Source organism: Mycteria americana, chromosome 8, assembly GCF_035582795.1.
Source record: "Mycteria americana isolate JAX WOST 10 ecotype Jacksonville Zoo and Gardens chromosome 8, USCA_MyAme_1.0, whole genome shotgun sequence".
Lineage (NCBI taxonomy): Eukaryota > Metazoa > Chordata > Aves > Ciconiiformes > Ciconiidae > Mycteria > Mycteria americana.
In genome coordinates, this window is record NC_134372.1 from 10,961,125 (window position 1) to 10,982,080 (window position 20,956).

At 65.3% G+C, this 20,956-nt stretch overlaps 1 protein-coding gene across 1 annotated transcript; it reads right to left on the reverse strand.

Moving 5' to 3' along the window:
- Window positions 1-649: 649 nt before the first annotated feature.
- Window positions 650-10,692, reverse strand: RNF44 (ring finger protein 44). Its single transcript, XM_075509624.1, is given in 14 exon segments — window positions 650-3,721; window positions 3,996-4,095; window positions 4,198-4,319; window positions 4,449-4,536; window positions 4,702-4,826; window positions 4,905-5,066; window positions 5,268-5,444; window positions 5,650-5,817; window positions 6,342-6,558; window positions 6,937-7,117; window positions 10,162-10,290; window positions 10,293-10,386; window positions 10,388-10,559; window positions 10,561-10,692. Coding segments are annotated over 14 exon segments (1,836 nt in total). The 5' UTR covers window positions 10,599-10,692; the 3' UTR covers window positions 650-3,658.
- Between the last annotated feature and the right edge of the window lie 10,264 nt (window positions 10,693-20,956).

Genomic DNA, 20,956 nt, shown 5'->3' on the forward strand with positions numbered 1-20,956 from the left:
CCCTCTGGAGCAGCAGCATGGTTTGGGGAGTTAGCAACCTTGCTAACTGTTAGCCTTGGCGAGCCAAGGTTGGCTTGGTGAGCTCCTGCCCTCTGTTGCATGTAGGGTAGATGTGTGTGTGCTGCTCAAGTTGAAGTGCCCAGGCTGGGGCTGTTGAGGTTCCCCTGGGGCCAGCCAGGCTGGGCTGGTTTCCCTCCCAGCCAGGGGATTGCAGGGATCACCTCTCCCCTGGCTGGGCACAGGCATGCTGGAGGGTGGAAGCTGCCTCCCAGGGGTTGCTGGAGCCACCCAGGAAGATGCGGTGTCCCAGGATGGCATCCAGGAGGACTTTCCATCTCAGTGCAAGCTGTGAAGCATCTCCAGCTGGGAGTGAGGGGGTCCATGGTGCTGCTGGATCACAGACCCCTCTGGGGCAGAGCATCCAGCTAGCTCTTGCTTCCGCCCTTGGTCTCTCCTCCAAGCCCCCTCTCTGGGGCTCTTCCAGCTGCTGCACCCTCCCTCCACCTGCTCAGTGACACCCCATCCCTGACCGGAGTGTTAGCCCGGCCTCAGCCCCCCAGGGGACTCAGCGGGGTTGTCCGGGGCTGCCCCAGCCCCCCGCGAGCCCCTGCCTGCCCGTGCCGAGACAAGAGCCAGGGCACAGCGTGTTGGTATACATCATACATTTATTAGTGAATATCCCTCTCAAAATCAGCCACAACATTAAAAAAAATAATGATTGCACTACTTGGTCAAGCAGAACTAGCAACTTTCATTTTAAAAAAAGTACAAATCTGTTAAAAATTTCAATCAGTATAATACACATATATATAATACAACATACTAGTTATGTTAAATGCTACAAAACCAATATGATTCCAATGGAATGGAAAAAAACCAAACACTTTTAGAGCTTTAAGAACCTTTTTCTTCTATATATTAGCCTTTTTTCAAATACATACATGGGAAAAATGAGGTAACTGTAAAATGTGCAAGTAACAGAGCAAAAAAAATTATATATATATATTTATATATATATATATATATATATAAAAACTTTCTAACACAGAACACACGTCCTAGCACCTTCCGGGGAGCGGCGGGGGCCGCGGGGGTCCCACCGGAGGGCCCGGGGACTGGTATAATAGAACAGTAAACAGTCCACTATCCCACCACAGGAAATCATTGGTAAACAGTGGTATCTACAGCGCAGTCAGCAATCACAAACACCCTAAATAATTGTTTTTTAGTATTTTTTTGTAATTTTTTTGTGGTTTTTTTTTTGTTTTTTTTTTTTAAATGATACTTTTAGCTGCTCATTGGAATAAATTCTGCAGCACACGAGCTGTGAGCTTTCGAGTCGCCGTCAAAGGACCGTAAGGCTTTCCTGGCTCCCTGGGCACCGCGAGGGCGGGAGGGGAGGAGGGGGGCGTCTCCGGGGGCGCGAGGCCGCCGCGCGGCACGGGGACTCCTTTGGTTATCTGTCACTGAGCGAGGGACGGGGAGGGGGCCGGGGTCCTGCCCAAGGGTCACCGAGCCCAGCGGTGCCAGCTCCCGCGCCACGGCGGAGCTGGTGGCGCCGGGCCGGGCCGGGGCCCTCGGCCTCGACGTTTCGCAGGGAGGGCGGCTGCCGGAGAGGCTGGGGAAGGGAGGCAAGGGGGAGCCGGCCAATAGCCACACGCCGCTCGCTGCCCCCCGTGCCTGACTGGCTGGGCGGGGACCGGGGCCGGCCCACCGGCGTGCCGGGACAGGCCTGCCGATTGGCGGAGGCGGTGCGCGGCCCTCTGCCAATCGAGAGCGGGCCTGCCTCAGCAGCCCGGTGATTGGCACCGCCCCTCCGGACCTATGGCGTGGCAGCGCGGGGAGCAGCGCCCCGCCCACCCACCTGCCGGGCGCGGCCCCTGGCCTCGCACCCAGCCCCAGCGTGGTGGCCGGAGCCACTGCCGGGGGCCAGCCCCGCCGACTGCCCCCCGCCCCGCGGGGAGCGGCTCCCCCCTCCCACCCCGTCCCCTTGCACACGCCGCCGCCGCGGGCGCCCCCCCGGCCGCCGCCTCCCGCTCGGAGGGGCGCAGACCCCGCGGGGACGGCCCTGAAAGTCTCACGGTCCTGCTGTGGCGTTGCGGACATGTGCAGTACAGTGCATGGCAGTATCAGCTGAGCACAAAAACCCCTCTCCCCACCCCCCTCACCCCACAGCCGGCTAGACGTAGCCAAGACCACGTTCCAAGCTGGTCAGACATGCATGCATATTTGTGAACATTTACATAGGGCTGGCGTCCGCTCGGAGGCTCCCAGGCGTCAGCAACACACGCCGCGAGGGGAGGGCGGTCCTCTCACCACCACCCCCCCCCCGGCCACTGCCTCCCGTCACCCTCCTCGCTAATTAATCATGCAAAACAACGGCCACGCGGGATTGCTGGAGCCGGGCGGCAGCGTGGCGGCAGCTTCTCTCCCGGCCCTGAGCCGATGGGGCACCCGCCCGCCCAGCCCCGTGCGGGCAGGGGGGGATATGGCGGCGGGGGGCTGCTCACAGCTCCCCCCGCACCGGCCGGGGCAGGGCCAGGGGTAGCACTGAAAATACACCACGAGGTTATGGATAAAAACCCCCCCGCTCCAGGGCCCGGGGGCACCCGCCGCAGCCCAGCTGGCCCCCTGCTGCCCACCGGCCAGGGGCACCGCGCCGCGCGTCCAGCCAGCAGGACGGGGGCACGGCCCGACTTCGAGTTACAGCGGCAGGACAGAGAAACGGCGAGCCGGGGGCCGGGCGGCACACCGGGGACACTGCACGCCCGTGGCCACAGGGACAGGGCTGGGGTCCACCCCAGGCCTGGCTGCTTCGCGGGATGCCACGTGGCCCGGCCCTGGGAGCTGTGCCGGCCGGGCACAGGGGAATGAATGGGGAGAGGGGCCAGGGCCGTGCCAGCACCGTCCTCCCACTGGGGAAAGACCCCAAGCAGCCATAACCCTCCGGGACTCCCCATGGCAGCCGAGGCGGGAGAGGGGCCGCGCCAGGCTGCGTGCGGGAGCGGGGACGGAGGCGTTCCTGCCCCGGCCACGCCGTGGGGTTGCTGGTGTCCCACCTTGGCCGCGCTCCACTGGCCACCTCCTCCGGCTGCCCCCGGGCCCGGCCCGGCACTCCGGCTCGGGGTGCTGCCAGCATCAAACCCGCAGCACTCCCTCCTCTCTCCTCCCCGCGTCCTCCGTGAGCAACGCCGAGGGGAGGAGCTGCCTGTGCGCCACTGGGTCAAACGGCCACAGAACCAAAAACGCGACGGAAAAGGAAAGGAAACGGGAAAAAAAAAACCCTACCATAAAAAAAAAAAGTGACAAAAGGAAAAAACACTAATTCCCTAGCGGAGTACAAAGACCTGGAAAGTGATGGAGCAACAACAGCGTCTTTGGAGCGCGGAGGGCACGGCCACGCGCCTCCCGCCTCCAGCACAACATGATTCGGGGCCCCGGAAGCGCAGCGGGCAGGTGTCCGGCCAAGTCCATGCCCCGGCGGGGAGGAGGAGGGCTGGCCGGGAGCCCAGACTGCTCAACGCTCACCACATCCGAGGAGAGGCTTTGGGGAAGGGGGGTAAGCGCAGGGTCAGGCCCTAGCAGCGGGCAGCAGCCCCCGCCCCTGGCCCGGCGTCCTCGTCCTCTAGCGAATTGTGCGGCACAGCGCCTGCCAGCCTCAGTCCGCCTCCCGCTGCACCTCCGACGCGTCCGCCCGGCAGATGGGGCATGTGCGGTTCGCCTACGGGCAAGGAGAGAGAGCTGCAAGTGAGCGGGCACCCCATGGCACCAGCTGCACCCAGGGCCCCCCCACCCCACCGCCAAAGGGCTGGAAGCACCCCTCAGTGTGCCACATCCCAGGAGTGCCTGATCCAGCCTGGCACGGTGCTTGGCCCCTGCTCCCAGTGCATCCTGTGTTGCATGGCACCGAGACCGCCTGAAAGGCAGCACCCTGCTCCCGCAGCACCCCAAGGAGCCTGCCTGCTCCCCGCAGCGAGCCCAAGCACAGGCAGTACCTTTAACCATTTGTCGACACACTTGGCGTGGAACTCGTGGTTGCAGGGCAGGACACGGAGAAGCTGCCGGGCCTCGAAGTCACTGAAGCACACGACACACCTGGGGGAGGCAGCCATCAGTATGGCCCCACGGCGCAGCCACAGCCCACCGCCCCCCACCAGGCACCCCTGTGCCCCCCGTCTGCACCCCAGGCTCACTCACAGGGTCTGCTCGGACTGGTGGCTCTCGGGGTTGAAGCGGTAGGATGGGAGGTGCTCGATGTCTGCTTTGGTGAGTCCCCGCGGCTTGGCCTCCCCCAGCCTCTCGGCCAGGTTCAGCAGCGCCTGGAGGGAGACGCAGAGGCCAGCTCAGCTGGGCTCATGCCCTGGCACAGCACCCCTCCAGGCTCTCCCCAAATGTCCCCCCCCGGCTCCCCCATCCTGTCACCCCACAGGGAAGCAGAGCCGACGCACCTCGTAATTCTCCATCTCCACATCATCCACGTCCAGGTCTAGGCTGATCGTGGGCCCCACGGCTGTCGGCGACACGGGAAGCATAGAGCTGGGGGGGAAGGACGGGGCAGTCGGTGTGGGGCCGCAAACCCCAACCTCTGCCCTGGCATCCCCAGGGGGGCAGAGCCACCTGTGCCAATGCCGCGCCACTGTGTCCCCCATCCGCGGTGCCACCCTTGCCCCACATATCCCCCCGTACCCCCCCGGTACTCACAGGAAATAGGGCAGGAAGCTCGGGTAGTACGGGGGGGGCGGCGGAGGGGGCGGTGGAGGGGGCAGCGCCTGCTGCAGCCGGTACCGCTGGGTGTTCAGCCGCCGGGGCATCATGTGGGGGTATGGCTGTGGGGAGAGACGGGGCGCTCAGAGCTGTGTCAGCCCCATGGCATCCCCCCACCCCTCCACAAGACAGGGACTCACCACGCCGAATGGCAGTTCTTGGTGCAGCGGGTCATGGGGGAGGTAATGCAGCGGCACAGAGGGGGACAGTGTGGGAGCATGGTGGGACGGGGGGTATGTGAAGCCCGCAATGGGGTGCTGCTCCCCTCGCAGGTCCACGTCATTGTCTATCCTCTGCAGAGGCTGTAGGGGAAACAGTTAGGCTGAGAGGGGCATCCCAAATTACACCCCCCCGACACTAGCAGGACAGAGACAACCTGGGCATCCCACCCATCACCCCCAGCTCAGACTCACGGGGGCTGCAGAAGGACAAGACCCCAAGCTGGCCTTCACTGGGCCACAGGGCACGTTGTGTCCCCAGCCCGTACCCCCACCCCAACTCACCATGCGTGGGTGCTGGGCTTGGAGAGGTACAAACTGCCCCAGGGGGGCCATGTGGGGCGGCTGGTGGGGGGGCACTGGCGGTGGGGGGGGGTGCAGGATGTAATGGTCGCTGGAGATGATGGGGGGGAACGTCTGGTAAGAGACAGGGAGCTGTTGCATGGCGCATGCCTGGATCAGCTGTGGGGGAGAGAGAAAAAAAATGGAGGTCAGACACCCACCATGGGCATGGCTGCACCCCTGCCCCCTCCCCAGGGCCTCCAGCAGACCCTGTGCCCCCAGAAACTTGCACTCCAATGGGCTTGGGTACCCACATGACCTCCGGGCACCCACAGTCCAGGCTGTCCCCAGGCGTCCCCTGTGGGTGTCCCCCGCCGTGACTCACCGGGGGCGGGAGGCAGCAGAGCGGGTAGTGCTGTCCACTGAACATCACTGAGCATGCTGGGAGCTGCTGGGTGCTGCACCCAGGGATGTGCTGGCCGGCGTGGATGGGGAAGCCTTGTGTTGTGACGGTGGTAACCGTATAGGAGAGAGGGACAGGTCCCTGGTGCACCTGAGGACAAGGCGCCGAGGGCACAGTCAGGGTACAGCCCTGGCTGAGCTGTCCCCATCCTGGCAGGGTGGCAGCAGGGCACTGAGCACCCAGTGCTAGGACACAACTGCCTGGCACCTCCATCCCACCAGTGTGGCCAGAAGAGGGGGGCTGAGTGCAGGCTGGGCTCGAGGGGGCTTTTGGACCCCTCTTTGCTCCACGCAGACAGGCTGGCATGGCCTCCAACCCAGCACCACCACCATGGACGATTGTGACGGTTGTGCATCATGAACAACTCTATGAGGGGACTGTCCCCAGCCCCTGGGAGCGGGGACCACCCTGGACACACCCAAGCTGGCAAGGGGACCCCAGAGTTTAAGTGTTCAGAGAACAAGAGCACTGGCAGCCTCAGGGCTGGGTGCTCCCCAGCAAGCAACTGGCCAAAGGGGACCCAGGGACATGTCTTGGGACCACTGCCCCAGACACCAGCTCAGGGCCACTGTAGGGTCACCCTCACGAGTGGGGCTGGGGGCTGCAGCACCTACCTGGTCATGCAGATCCACCATGAATGGGTTCTGGTGGGGCGGGTGAGCAGCCGGGTGAAGCATTCGTGGCGGTGTGCTGGGGAGAGCGTAGGCGCGGGGCTCATCTACAGGGATGTGCGACTGCTGGGGGAAGGCAGGGTGCAGCTGGGGCTCATCCTGGCCCAGCAGGGTTGCCAGAGGTCGGTCACGTCGTCCCCACTGACGCCTGGCAGGGGGGCTGCGGGGCCACCGCGGGAGAGAAACAGAGCAGGAGTGACCCCCGGGCCAGGGGCACCACAGGCTGGTAGTGCCAGCCCAGCTCCAGGGAGAGATGCTCAGGGCATCAGGCCAGGCCAGGTTCCTTGTGTGGCTGGGGAGCTCCAGAGCCGGCTCCTCTGCTCACCCTGCATGTGAGGTGCTGCATCACCTCAGCACAAAAGGGACCCCTGCTCCCCAGGCACCCATCGGCTGGGCCAGGTGGATGTGCTTCCCTGTTGTGATCTCCCCACAAGCCCCCCAGAAGCCGACAGCTTGCCCCCCAGCAGGACCACAGAACCAGCCCTATGTCCCCACACACCATGGGTGACAGGGCTCTGCACCACCTTGCGCCCCGTACCTTCGCCGGAGGTGGTCGGGGCTGCTGCAGGGTCCCCCCGAGAAACGGTGCTGGTTAAAAGGGGCAGAGGGTGGCCGCCTATTCACTGCCAGTTCCCATGGTCGCATTGGTGACGTCGGGAGGCGGATGGGCACACGGGACCTCAGGCTCCAGGCAGGGCAAGACACCAGCACCTTGGATCCTGCGAGAAGGACAGCGGGTCATGGCACCCTAACCCCCGGGGCTGCGCAAGGCTGCAGGAGCCCCATATCCTCCCCGCGCCCCAGGCCTGGGCAGCACGACCCCAGCCCACTCCCCCACCGCCTGCTATGGGAGAGGGAAGGGAGGAGAGGCATGGAGCAAGCCTGGGGCAGCCACTGCACCCACAGACATGCTGGGAGGGTTGGAGCCTGCCTGGCTCCTGCCCGTGCCCCCTCCACGCTGGGAGCCAGGCCACCCTTCCCATGCCCAGCCCTGCCACCCACACCACACAAGTGACTCTGAGCCACCCCAGCGCCACTGTTCCTGCACAGCTCAGCCTGCTGCTTGCTCCCTACAGGGATGGTAATGCCAATGACTGGAGCTCTTGCTGCTCCGGGACCTAGACCTGTGCCTGCCCCATCTCCCAGGGCTGGATGCAGCCCTTGGGCGGGGGCTAGGAAGAGCCCGTCCCCCCCAGCTACCCCATTACTGTCCCCCCACTGCGTGGCCAGAGCCACCACCCCATGCAAGACACAGACACGGAATGAGAGAGAAGTTTTGGTTTTGGCACAGAGAAAAGCAAGCGGCGAAAGGCCCCATGGCTGCGCAGCATCCCAGGCTGCTCGCTGGCTGACAGGGAGCCTGAATCATGGTGTGGGGGGGTTTCCAGCACGTCCTTGGCCAAGACGAGCTCCAGCGCTGCTCTAGGGGCTGCTCTCTCTTACTGGGCTCCTGCACATCCTACTCGGGACTGACACTGCCGCCCCAGTGACAGGCACAGGGGGCTGGCAGGGGACAGCGGGGCTCATGGCCCTGCTCTGGCTCAGCCTGTGCCCGTCAACTCCCTGCTGCACACAGGGCACAACTGCACGACCCCGTGGAGGGGGGGACAGGCATGGGCTGCAGCTGAAGCCAGGTAGGCAGCTCTGCTCCCCCATCTACCCCCACAGGCAGGGGATCAGTGGGAACACAGCCCCGGGCCCTGCCCCGTCTCCCCTCCCTCACCCAGCCTGGCTGGTGTCCCCATGCCAGAGCCCCCCTTCCACCACGCAGTTCAGACCCCCAGCCCCAGTGAAGCTTGGCAGGGCACAGAGGAGACATCTGCATGCGGGGCTGCGCTTCCCCAGGCTCTGGTTCCCCTGGCCTCAAAAGGGCTTTCCCCTGGTTCCACGTCTGTCCGACCCTCCCCAGAGCAGCCTCCCCTGCGCACCCTCCCGCTGCCCAGCAGGCCCCTCTGCCAGCCTCCCTCGGCCTCCACAGCCACGCCAGCAAGTGGGAGCAGCCATGGCCTTGGCACTGTGCCCCACGTGCCCCTAAATCCAGCTCGCCTGGTGGCATGCCCTCCTAACACAGCTCCTTCTTCAGCCCTACCTCCTCCTCCTCCTCGGTGCCCATGGCAGAGGCACGCTGGGGCCAGGAAGGGCACCCCGAGCCCAGGGAGCGCTGCTCGGCCCTGGGAGGAGGCTGGCGGTGGGGTCTCACCCCAGCAGGGAGAAGCTGCAATGTCACGCCTGGGTGACAGGCATCACCAACCAGGGCGGGAAGTCACCAGCGTGAGCCCTGTGCCACACATGGGTCTCTCAAGCTCACCCTCACTATTTCAGAAGCTGAAGGCAAATTTCTCTCTCTGTTTTGGGGGTAAAAGGAAAAAAAAAAAAAAACTAAACCAAAAAAAAAAACCAAACAACAAAAGCCACAGACTGAGCCCCCCAGGAGCCTGTCCGTGGCTGCCGCCAGGGAAGGGGCCATGCTCAAGGATGGGGTTTTGCCCCACGGGTGTTTTATTCTGCCCGAGCCTCTGCCCCGGGTGCCGTGTGCCCCGCCAGCGGGCTGGGGGCTGGGGTGCAGCGGTGGCCAAGTTTAACCTCGCTCCCCAGGAGTCTCCCCGAGGTGTTACTGCTTCCAGTTCCGCATCCCCACTCTCAGAGCACACGTGGTACAAAGGCCCTGCGTGACCCGGCGGGCACCTTCCAGACCAGACACAGCAGCGATGGGCTTGGGGACGGGGAGCGCCTCCACCGAGGGACGCTAAAGCCATGCAGGTGTCTCCCGCAGGCGGGACATCCCCGACTCGCCGGGACGGTGGTGGCCGAGGGGCACGGAGCTGGCACGGCCCCCAAGGCACCCATCCTCCTGTCCCACGCGGGCACACCCGGCTCCCTCCCTCGCACCCATGGCTGGGAGCCAGCAGCCACCCCGGGCAGGGTCACCGTGACCCCGTGGAGGCCACGCAGCCCCGGAGCGAAGGGAACCCCGGGCCCCGCAGCCCCTCGGTGGCGGGGGAGGGGGGGGGGGGGGGGGCGAGGCGGCTCCCGGGCCCCGCCGAGAACAAAGTTAGCAGCGCGCCAGCGCTCACGCCCGGTGCCATCTGCTCGGGCAGAGCCGGGTTCCGGGGCTGCCGGGGGAGCCGCCCGCCCCGCCATCGCTTCCCCGGGGGTCCTGCCACCCCGGTGCCACCCGTCGCCGGCTCCGTCCCGGCACCCCGGGCTCCCCCGGCCCCCCTTCCCCGCCGTTCCCACGCGAGGGCCGCCAACTCCCCCGGGAGCGGGGTCATCGCTGGCCGCGCCGCACCGGCAGCCCCTTCGGAGGGCTGCCCCGCCGACCCCGACCCCAAAGCCGAGCCCAGGCCCTGGGGTCTCCGGGACGGCGGCAGCCGGCGGGGCGAGCGGCACATCTCGGAGCACCCCGACGGGTGCAGCACCCCGCCGGGGCACCCCGCCGCGCAGCACCCCACTGGGGCACCCCCGCCACCGGCACCCCAGGAGCGCACCCCAGCCCGCAGCCCCCCCCGCGGGTGCACCGCCCAGCCGGCAGCCCGCGCCCCCCGCCGCAGCAGCGGAGCCCCGCCGGTGCCGGTGCCGGGCCGGGCGCGGAGCTGTGGCTTTAAGAGCGGCCGCTCCGGGGCCATGTGCTCGGCGCCAAACAAAAGCAATAACAAAGGCGGCCGCCGGGCCCCGCCGCCGCCGCCCGGGGCAGGTGCCGCCGGGGGTACGGGGGGCGGCCCCCGCTCCCGCCCCGCTCCCGCCCCCCCCCGCCCGCACCTACCTGCACCGATGGCCTGGGCCGCCGCTCCGGTGCCGCTGCGGCGCCCCCGCCCCCTCCCGCCGCTCTTTGTTCGCCGACGCCGGGCCCGGGCCTGCCCCCCCGCCCGCCCGCCGCCGGCCCTCCCTCCCTCCCTCCCGCCTCCCGCCCCCCGCCGGGCCGGCCCCCTCCCCGCCGCCGCTGTTTCCGGTGCCTCTTTGTTTTCCGCGGCGCGGGGCGGCGGGGCCGCCGCGGCGGGCCGGGGCAGCCGCCGCCGGGCCGGGGGGGGGGGCGCGAGGGGTGCCTGCCCCTTTAAGAACCGGCGGCGGCGGCGGGACGCACCGGACCGAGTCACAACACTCGGAGGCCCCGGGGGCGCGCGCGGCTGGCGGGAGGGGGAGGGGGGGCGGCGCGGCGCGCGCGCGACCCACGTGACCAGGCGTGTCACGCTCCGCAGCCATCTTGGAGGCGCGGGGCCGGGCCGCCACGCGGGGCAGCGCCGCCCCCGCCCCCCCCCCCCCGGGGGACGGTGTCCTAGCAACGGTCTCCACGGAGAGGGGGACCCTAGCAACGGGGCCTGGGGGCGGCCCGGCCGGACCGAGACCCCACCCGCCCTCGAGGGCCCCGGTACCGGCCGCGCCGCCTCACCCCGCGGGCACAGGCGCCACGGCTCCGGGGGGCCAGGCCGAGGTGGCACCTTACCTGCGGCTTCACCCGCCACTGCCAGCCCGCCACCGCTCCCGGCCCACCGGGCCCCAGCCCACCGGGACGGCAGCTCCGTGAGCCCGGCGGGCCGCGGGGACAGCAGCACCGTGTGCCTGGGCGCTCCCGGCCAGCCTGCGCCATGCCACCATGCTCCCGCGGCCAGGTGGGCAGAAAAGCCCGGGCAAGGGGGAAGGCGAAGGCAGGAGCTTGGCTTCCCGGCACCCTCCTGCGCTGGGACGGGAGGAGGGAGAAGCTGTTCCCCTCCAGCCCAGCACCGCATGGAGCCCTTGCCCACACCAGCGGCCTGCGAGGCACAGGCAGCTCTCCCAGGGCACCTCTACCCAGTCCGGATTTCCAGGCACCAGGAAAGCCCCCTTTTACTTCAGAAAAGCCTCCTGCTCTCTCCCCTCGATTAAACAAGGAGCAGGGACTCCTCGGAGCGTCTCCAGGAGGCACACCTGCAGGTCAGCCGAGCAAGTCACCCGGCTGGCAGCTAGCACCAGGAGCTGCACGCCAAGAGGCTGTGCCGCCGGCTCCCCGCCTGCCCCCAGCAGCACCGCTCAGCGCCAGTCAAACCCCTGTGCTCGGGAGAGCACATCGCAGCGGCTTTGCTGAAAGCCAGATGCTGCATCCAAGCCAAACTTCCCCGGGTTACAACGCACACTTAAGAAATTCCCAGGTAGGCGAGCGAGCCAGCCGGCAGCCCTGATGTAATGCCTATAAACCAGCCCTCCCCTGACAGCTGGGCTTTAAAGCGCTAACAACCAAAAGGGAGCTAATTAATTTGTAACATCACCCCTTTTAAAGAAAACCTCAGATCAGTGGCAATGATTTCATGATTCAGTAGGCTCATCATTGCGATGAGCGGTTGGTTTCAGTTTTGCCCCGTCCCAGCCCCATGCCCAGCTCCCTCCAGGCCCCTCTCAAGGCCAGTTCGCTGGCTCTCACCTCCTCACCCCAAATCCAGGTGCACATGAGGACCCACACCAGCCTCGAGGATCCCCCGGAGCATGGAGCATCCTGGGGCAAGCTCCCTCTACCATGACTGTCAACAGCATCACAGCCAACTGCTTTTGTCCCCGTGGTAGGGGACACACGGGACAGGAAAGCAGCATGGCAGGGCATGGGGCAGACGGGGTCAGACCCACGTGCTCAGACAGGCACCCCAGGAGGAAACAGCCAAAGGACTGAATTGTCAGCCCAGACCTCAAAGTCTGCTCCTCTGCAGCCTCTTTGCTTCAAGAGCTGGGGACTAGAGGGAAGAGGAGGGAAATAGCACTCTGCACTTTGACCTTGCCACTATTTGCAGGCAGAGGCAGCACCGCACCTTTACAAGGCTGCCAGGACATGGTCTGATCCTGAGCAGAGCACCGGCAGCAGGCAGAGGCCACAGATGGGGGATATCTGTGCAGATACTCCCTCCCAACCCGCTCCAGCATCACCAGCTCCCCCGCAGCCAGCAGCTATCTATGTCCTCAGGACAGCATTGGGAGAAACCATCAATGGAGCACAGCTCACCAGCGAGGTGCTGCTCGTGCTCCCTGCCCAACCAGGCTGGACGGCTCCTGTGGCAGAGCCGGGTCCAGACACGTCACGTGCGGCTGTGCCGAGCCTGCCCAGCCAGCTCCCGCAAGGATGGGGCACTGCACGTCCAGCCGCAGGGTTAGAGCACACAGAAGCAGCTCAGCCCAGGCCTGCCCCGTGCCGTCTCAGGAACACAGCCATGCACACAGCCACCATCATCACGCTGCCCCAGGTCTAGGAGCCCTGCCTGGAAGAGCCATGTGAGGAGCCCAAGCGACACCCCTCCAATGTTACAGCAAGGCTGGCCACGGACAACAGCACTGGTCAGTGCTTCTGGGCCAGGACAAGGGGTCCCCAGACCAGCCACCAAGCCCTGTGACACCCCAGGTGAGCGGGGACCCCCCTGTGCCAGGCAGCAGCCTTAGAAAGCTCTCTACCTGCGGGGGCTGCTCGGGCTGAACCTGGCTGCTCCGCAGCCAACAGGCAGCCCATCCTCTCCCTTGCGAGAGCCAGAGGCCGGCAGAACCGAAGCCTTCCCGAGCCCAGGCTCTTTAAGACACCATCTGCTGCCGCAGATGTGCCACCTCCCTTGCCCCATATATAGGTCAGGTCTGACAGGATTAGCCGGGGTGATTCGAGTGGTGTGAACACATCTCCCACTGGAGGTACACTCTGCCCTGTCCTCTCCCCAACACCCAGCATGCCAATGGCTCGCCTCCACGCTCTCCCCAGCCTCTCCCCCAAGTCCAGGGAGAGGAAGAAGCCCCAGATCCTTCTCTCCCCTCCCCAGTGCCTGGAAAACAAGCAGGAAGAAACCAGCACCAAGCCCCCAGAAGCTCCCAGGCCGAAGAAACCAGCACCAAGCCCCCAGAAGCTCCCAGAAGCTCCCCCGGGGGGGGGGGGGGGGGCAGCAGGAGTGTCCCCACCCTACCCAAGGCCCGACACAAGCACCAGGGTACATGGGACACCCCAACATCAGCAGCTACTGCAGGGTGAAGTGCTGCTGGGGAGACGGGGGGGGACGAGGAGCTCCCTCCCCACTCCGCACACCCCAGTGGAGCCAAGTTCACTGGCAGCGGAGGCAGGACGCCTCTGCCGTGATCACACACCACCCACTCACACCCCCAGACTGACAGCACTCCCGTCAAACGCCTCCAACCACACACACGTGGAGGATGCTGACATGAGGAGTGAGTAGCTGCACAGGCAGCGGAACTGATAACGCCCGGTTTCCTGTCGATCTCTCCCACGTGGATTCTCTGATGTCTAATAGCAAAGCAGAGCTGCACTGCAGAGGGAGAACTAGCAGCATCTTCCTCCCCGTGAGCCAGAGCCTGTAGCAAGCCAAGACCTTTGAGACAGCTACCACATCTGACACCTACCACAACTGACACCATCCAGCAAGTTCAAAGCAGAGAGAAGACTTGCAAATAAACAGTAAGTTTGCACAAGCCTTCATTTCCTCAGGACAGGGTAAATAATTTGCAGAGATATCTCCACCTTCCTTCATTTGCCCTAGAAACACCAGCACAACCTGAGTAGCATGACCAGAAGAGCTGCTGTGCAGCAGCTGGGTCCAGCTCAGGTACCTCTATAGCTCAGCAGCATCAAACAATAGGTCGTGTCCTCCACTCTCCTCGGTGGACTCTTCTCCCCCTGACAGAAGCACGTTGAACCACGCTCACCTCTGTCTCTTCTGGCATCCTGCAGCAGCCAGTTCCGCAGCTCAGTTGCACATAGGTGGGGAGAGAAGAGTGAACACCGCCACGTCCGTCCCCAACCTGCTGTCCCCAGCCTCCCCAGTCCTCCCCTTCCTTCCTACCATGAGACACCGTGGTTCAGGACTCCATACTCCTCTACCCTTCATGTTTTAGTTCTCTTTTCAGACAGCTCTTTCCTAAAACAGACCCAATCTCTCCTCGGGCAGAGCCAGCCCAGTGAGCAGGGATTCCCCTCCCCATCCCCACACAGTGTCCCTGGCAGTCCCCAGCTCACCTGCTACCTCTTCACAAGCATCCTTCCGAGTCCAGCCTGCTCTCTACATGCTGTGGACAGTGTTAATAGCATTGCCAAGCAAGTGGCCGAGGGCAGGAGGGGCTGGGCTCCAGACACCTTTCCCACTGCTCTGCCGGCTGGGCTCAGGCTGGACCCCTCCGCCTCCCCTCCCTGCCGCCCTTCTGCCGCCAGCATGTGGGAGGCAGAGCAGAGCGGCAGTGTCTGGCGTCGCGGCTCCAGCAAAAGGATACGGGCAGAGCCAGAAGCTGGTGGACGGCAAAGAGCAATTTCGTTACCGCTCAGCAAAATGAAGCGTCTCTTGAAAGCACTAGTGACAGTCAGGAAGTTGGGCTGGGTGTTTTGTTTTGCATTTTAAGAAGCCTGCAGGGACACCGACAACCTGCAACGATCATTTTCGGAAAGGAGCTCAGAGAAATTAATGATTTTCAGCAACCATTTACCCTCTTTTGTCCTCGATTTAAAATTTGCCAGGAGGCTGCTTACAAGATGCACCGAAACAGGCAGTGACCACTGCCTTAAGTGCGAAGGAGTCTTGCTGCAATACCTCCACAGTACATCACTCACAGAGAGCCCCACACCAGTGCCTGGGGATGGTTTTAAGAGCAAAAAACATGACTTCCAAGCTGACAGCTCCTGTGCACAAAGAGTGACTGTGCGGTGACAACAGAGCAGCCTGGGGCACAGGAGCTGGCTGACCTCTGCTACAGCTCTCGCTGGCAGATTTTTATTGTTCACCACTTTCCCAAAGTGCAGGCACAGAGAGAAAAGCAACGAAGACACTCGGCTCAAAATGCAAACACAGCCAGGGAGCCCCACCAGCACAGCAGGGAAAAGACAACCTGCCAGAGGGGACCGCAGCTCAGCGCTGCCAGGCTGGGGGGAGGAAGGACCAGAGCACAGGCGCTCCCTTCCCGGGGGCGACAGCGAGAGGTCACCACCATGCAGGCTCATCCGAGAGGAAGCAGCTCTGAGCGCACAGCATCGCAGGCCAGTCCTCCGCTCTGCATGGTTGAGCTGAAGTCCCTCATCCTGCTTTCCAGGCTAGCCAAGGAAAGCCCACAGCTACAGCTCTGGCCAGCGAGGCCAGGTCTCCAGGGACTGGGGTGCAGCTGGAAAATAATACCCCCAAGGCCTGTTACAAGCGCTGCTTGCTGGGAACACTGCTCGCCTCGCCTTCTGCCATGCACGCAGTAAAGCAGGGAGCCCTCCCCAGCCACCCCGCTCCAGAAAACCCAGACATCCCGTATTGGACACAGGCCCCCATGGGCTGCTCATGACCTCCAGGAAATGGCTCCTGCCCTGAAAGGCTGAGGACTTGCAGGTGCAAGGGCGAAGGAAAGGATAAGCACCCTGGGGTGGCTCTGCTGCCCAGGGAGTTGGCAGGCTGGCTTCTCCCAGCACCCTTGTAAGCCAACAGCACGGATCCACACTGCTCCTCGCCAGAAATGGCCTGTCCCAGGGAGCCACGCAACATCCTCGTCCAGCTTGGTGACCGCAGGGCTCAGGGCCTGGCTCTCCTGAGTTCTGGCCAGGCCAATGTCGCAGAGCCTCTGGGAGGGCTCCCCAGCACCCGCAGCTTCCCGAGACATTTTAGCAGCCTCTGACACATCAAACTGGCACTCTATGTGCTGCATCTGCCTGGTGGCTACGCAAATCCCTTGGCCAACCATTCACCTGCAAAGGGCAGGTGACAAACCACAATTCTCCAGCTCACCCCAAGCAGGAAGCCAGGGGGTGGTGGGTAAACACCATGCACCAGCTCCTCGATTCAGAGATGAAAAAACAAAAAGCATCCAAAAGCTCCAGGCCTTACTGCCGAAAACCAGCGCTACGCCGCTTGCCGCCAGCTGCCCAGCCACCACCTCCCCAGCCGTGCCCCGCGGCCGGCCTCACGTGACGGTGAAGTGGATGCACACAGTAGGAGTGGCTGTAGTGACAGTGTTACAGCTTGTGTCCGACACACAGCTAAGCCCAGCAAATCCCAGTGCTCTGCAGCTCTCATTTACAAACCCCACACGCTCTGCGCAGGTACACAGGCTTCAGCAAGAGCTCGGTGCCCATGGCCCTGGGGAAACGACACCCGGAGAGAGACAGCCCAGCAAGCACAGGGCTCCTGAACTCTCTGATGTCCACCAGTGCAAGGACAGTCCCACACCAAGCCCCAGGGACAAGGAGAGCTCTTCTTACACCAGCCCCGGTTTAGGCTGGGAACCCACCTCCCCAGGGCCAGCCCCACTGCTGTTTCAGCACAGATACTCCCACTGGGGAAGCAAGGACACCTGGCAGGATAAGCAGGACTTTGCTCTGTCCTGCTCTGCTCCGAGTGACTTTGCTTCACTCCCTGCCGCTGCCCCGGGGTGGCAGGACTTCGCCGGCCCTGCACACACCTGGAATAAGTGCTGCGAGCCAAAGCCCAGGCCTTACCTGCCGGCTGTTATTTCATTCCTTTAACAGGTCCATAAAACAGGGATAATTAAATCTCTCCTAAACTCTCTTTCATTTAAAATAAAAATCTATAGTCCCTATTTCATTAGCTGGCTCTGGGTTTTACAGCTTGATCAATTCCCCTCGCAGAGCCCTGGTCCCAGGCAGGCAGACGCAAACACGCAGCGGGCAGCTTCCACGGTGCAAATCAATGGGGATTCGCAAAGTCTCCTCTCCCCATTCTTTGTCCCTCACTCACCAAAGGGGAGCCACACTGCGCAGCAGGTAGGGACAGCTTGTTTCACCGCTCAAGGGAACATCACTGCCATGCGCAGCTTCAGAGGTCAGATTTAGCGACTGGGAAGAGCAGAGGCAGCAGCGATTGCTCCCCCTCCAGCGAAGGCAGAGCCCAGCATGGGGCCCCAAAAACGCAGCCACAACCCTAAAGGCAAGGCAGCCCAGCACGCAGGCAGGATGACGCCTCTCTACCCGCTCCAAGGTGGAGAGGGACGAGGCTCAGCTCTCGCGGCCGATGGCTCCCATCGCCCTCTGCAAGCATCGACTGGGAACCAAAAGCAGCTGCCACTGCTCTGACCTCCCCATGCACGAAGTGGAAGAGACTCGTCGCAGAGACCCGAGCGCACAGACTCACCATTTCCTGCCCTTCCTGGCCCTCCGTTGCTGCCCTGCCATGTGCCGCCTTACCCCCGTGAGTGTGCCAGGCCGGTGGCTGAAGCAGCTGGGGCTCCAGATGGCTCTTGCCACCCCAGCAAGCCTCTCCCTGCGCTGCAGCGGGGAGCTACCAGCTCCTGGCAGCAGATGGAGGGACCACAGCAGCAGCAAGAGCTGCACAGACAGTGGACGGGCAGAGCGCCTGCCTGCCCATGGAGCAGAGATCAGCACCCCAGGCAGCCCCTGCCCTGGGCCAGCACCCAGGTGCCACCCAGCACCCATCATACCATTCCCCTCTGCTCCAGGCACGCATCCCTCCCTCCCGCCTTTGCACAGCCAGAAAGCAGCAAGATGCCACAGCCCCTGTCCCACTGGTACCAGGACACGCCATGGAGGCAGCCCCAGGGGGAAGGCCGGCAGCCCCGGCCCCAGCAAGCTCTGCCCCGGCCACACAATGCCAGCAACGGACAGACCACGCCACCTGGGCCCAAACCCCAATCTCCGCCAACCCTCCTGCAGGCAGGCCAGTGCACTGGTACCTGCCAGGGGACATCAGGGCAGGTCGCTGGGACGCAGGAATAGCCACACATCAGAGCGCTTGGCTCCAAACAAGGCTGGGGGGAACAAAGCCCCACCACCCCACCGTGACTCCTTGCATGGCTGTGTGCAGGGAAGGTGACAATGGAGCCTCCCAAATGCACCCAGGTGGCTCCCGCCTCACCTCCCGTGCTGACACCTGCCCCGGCTCCCCTGGCACCGCTGTCCAAGCAGAGGGGCACGGAGGGGCTGCAGTTCACCAGCTAAACCAAACCCACCGCCCGAGGGGCGTGACGCCGCAGAGCACGGCTCCCATCGCCCGGCCAGCCTCAAAGCAAACACCCAAAGGTGACAAACAAAGGCACCCAGCAGGCACTCCGCATTAGCAGTATTTTTAGACACCGCTATGGAGCCGGCCTTATTATTTTCATTGCAACGTGCATAATTACCCACCATGCACCGCAGTGACATCAGACACAGCTTGTTCCCCTCCGACAGCCGGCAAGGCCGGCACCCGCTCCTCCTCCCAGGGCTCCCGACCTCAGGGACCCACCTGCCCCCCAGGGCTGTGCCCTGCGCATCTCCCCAGGGCACGGCCCCACCACTGCACACAGGGGGACTCGGGGTCCTGGGGCGCCGGAGCCGGCAGCGGAGCAGAAATGGGTGCAGGTGGCAGAGGGACCAAGAGAGATGGTAACATCGGACGGCGAGGAGGCGAGCACGGGGACAAGCTCCAGAGCTGCAGACACGCACAGCCAGCTGCGCCAGAGCACAGGGCCGGTGCAGAGCCGGCGGCCGAGATGCCAGCACAAAACCAAGCCCGGCTCACAGGAAGAGGGGCTGTTCCCAAGCAGAGGGACAGCACCCGCCTGGCTGCAGGCTGCCCATGGGGCTCAACTCCTGCCTGGGAAAGCAAGCCCCAGAGCACACCTCCGCTGCCCGTAGCCCGGTCCCACGCATCCTCTGCGGGACAGGGCTGCCACAGGCCCCACACGCAGCCCACGCTGCCAGCACACACACCGCAGGGTCGGTGGCACAGCCTGTCCCACCGCCCCGGGTGCCACCGCCCCATCATTTGGGGCTTAGTTGTTTCCTACCTCTTCCCCATTTACAACTTTCCGAAGAGTTTCACCACTTCCCCTCCCATCCCCTCTCACACGCCGGGGGCTCACCCCGAGCCGGGCCCTGCTTACCGGCCCCAGGTCGGGCAGCAGGGCCCGGGGGCTGCGGCAGCGGCGGAGGGAGCATCCCCGGGGAGTCCAGCGAGTCGGGGACACAGGACCCGTCTCGGCAGGAGCCACCGACTCACGCCCGGCCGGGGACGGGGGAGCCCCCCGAGGAGGGGCTACGGCCGGGACAGCCTGGGGGCAGCCCCGCTCTACCGGCGAGGCCCCGACGGGCGACAGGGCTCCGGCTCCGCCGCCGTCCCCGGCAGCCCCTGCCGCGGCCCCCCCTCCCCCCGAGGGGCTCCCCGAGTACCGGGGACTCCTCCCGCCGGCGTGCGGCTGCCGGTGCACCGGGCCCTGCTGCCCTTTACGGCCACCTCCCACGAGCCCCGGTGCCCCATGCAGCCACCACCCCCGCGCACCGGGCCCTGCGCTCGGCCCCGGCCCTGGCGCGCCGAGCCCCCGCCTGCCCCGGCCATCCGCCCCCGCCAAGCCACCGTGCGCCGGGCCCTGCCCGGCCGCCCCCCGCCGCGCACCGGGCCCCGCTCGCTCCTTCGCCCGACGCACCGGGCTTCTCTGGCCCGTGCATCCGCCCCCCTCGCACCGTGCCCTGCCTGCGCCCTGCACCGGCTCTGCCTGCCGCGCTCCCCGGTGCACCGGGGCCGGCCTCCCTGCCCCCCTGCACCGGCCCTACCTACCTCCTTCCCCCGGTGCACCGGGGCCGGCCTGCCCGCCCCCTTCCCCCGGTGCACCGGGGCCTGATCTCCCCAAGCCCCAGGCCCTGCCCGCCGTCTTTTCCCGGTGCACCGGCCCTGCCCCGCGCAGCCCGGGCCCGCCGCCGCCGCGCCCCGTACCTACCGGAGGCGCGCTCGCGGGCTGCTCGGTGCCTGCCCCGGCCCTGCCCGCCGCTCAGCCCGCTCGCATGGCGCGGCGGCCGGGCCCGCCGGACTCGGTGTCCGTCCCGGTGCCGGTACCGCTCCCGCTCCGGCCTCGGCCCGGCCTCAGCCCCGCCTCATGGCGCCCCCGCGCCCGCCACCCCGATGGAACCGGCCGCGCCGCGCTGCCACCCCCCGCGCCGCGCCTATGGGCGCGCCCGCCCCCCCTTCGCCGTACTGCGCCCAAGAGCCGCGTCGCCAAAACCGCGCGGCGAGGCGCTGCGGCCGTAATGCTCCGAGTAGCAGCGCGTCCCAACGCCGGCCTGGGGGTGTGCTGGGGAAGATGTCCTGGGCCAGCCCTTGGGAGGTGTGGCGGGGTCCCGGGACAGCCCAGGGGCAGTTTGCAGAGGGGTGTCTAGCACTAGCCCTGGGGGGCTCAGGGGGTTTTTCCTGGGCCAGACCTAGGGGGCTCCAGGGGTACCCCCGGGCAGCCCGTGGGGTGTCTGTGGGGGTGTCCCGGGGCAGCCTTTGCAGGGTCTTGGGGGGATCCTGGACCAGCCCTCGAGGGGTTGGGGGGGGGGGGGGCAGGCTGGCCCCCTGTAGCCCCTTCTCTGAGGGCTCCTGACCTAGGTGTGGGGTGAGATGGGGACTTCGGAGCAGGCTGGGCATCTGGGGGGACCCCACAGCTTCCTGGGCACCCAGACCCCAGGACTTCCCCAGGGAATAGGGGTGAAAGGGGCCAGGGCCATGGAGGCCGTGGTCCCACAGACCCAGAGCTGGCCATGCCCCCACCACCACCTCCCAGCCCTCTTCTGCCTGAGCGGAGCTGCACAATCCGCCCTTGTCCCCAGAGGGTCCAAAGTAGGTCAGGGAGGCTGGGCCAAGCCCCTGGGGAGGGGA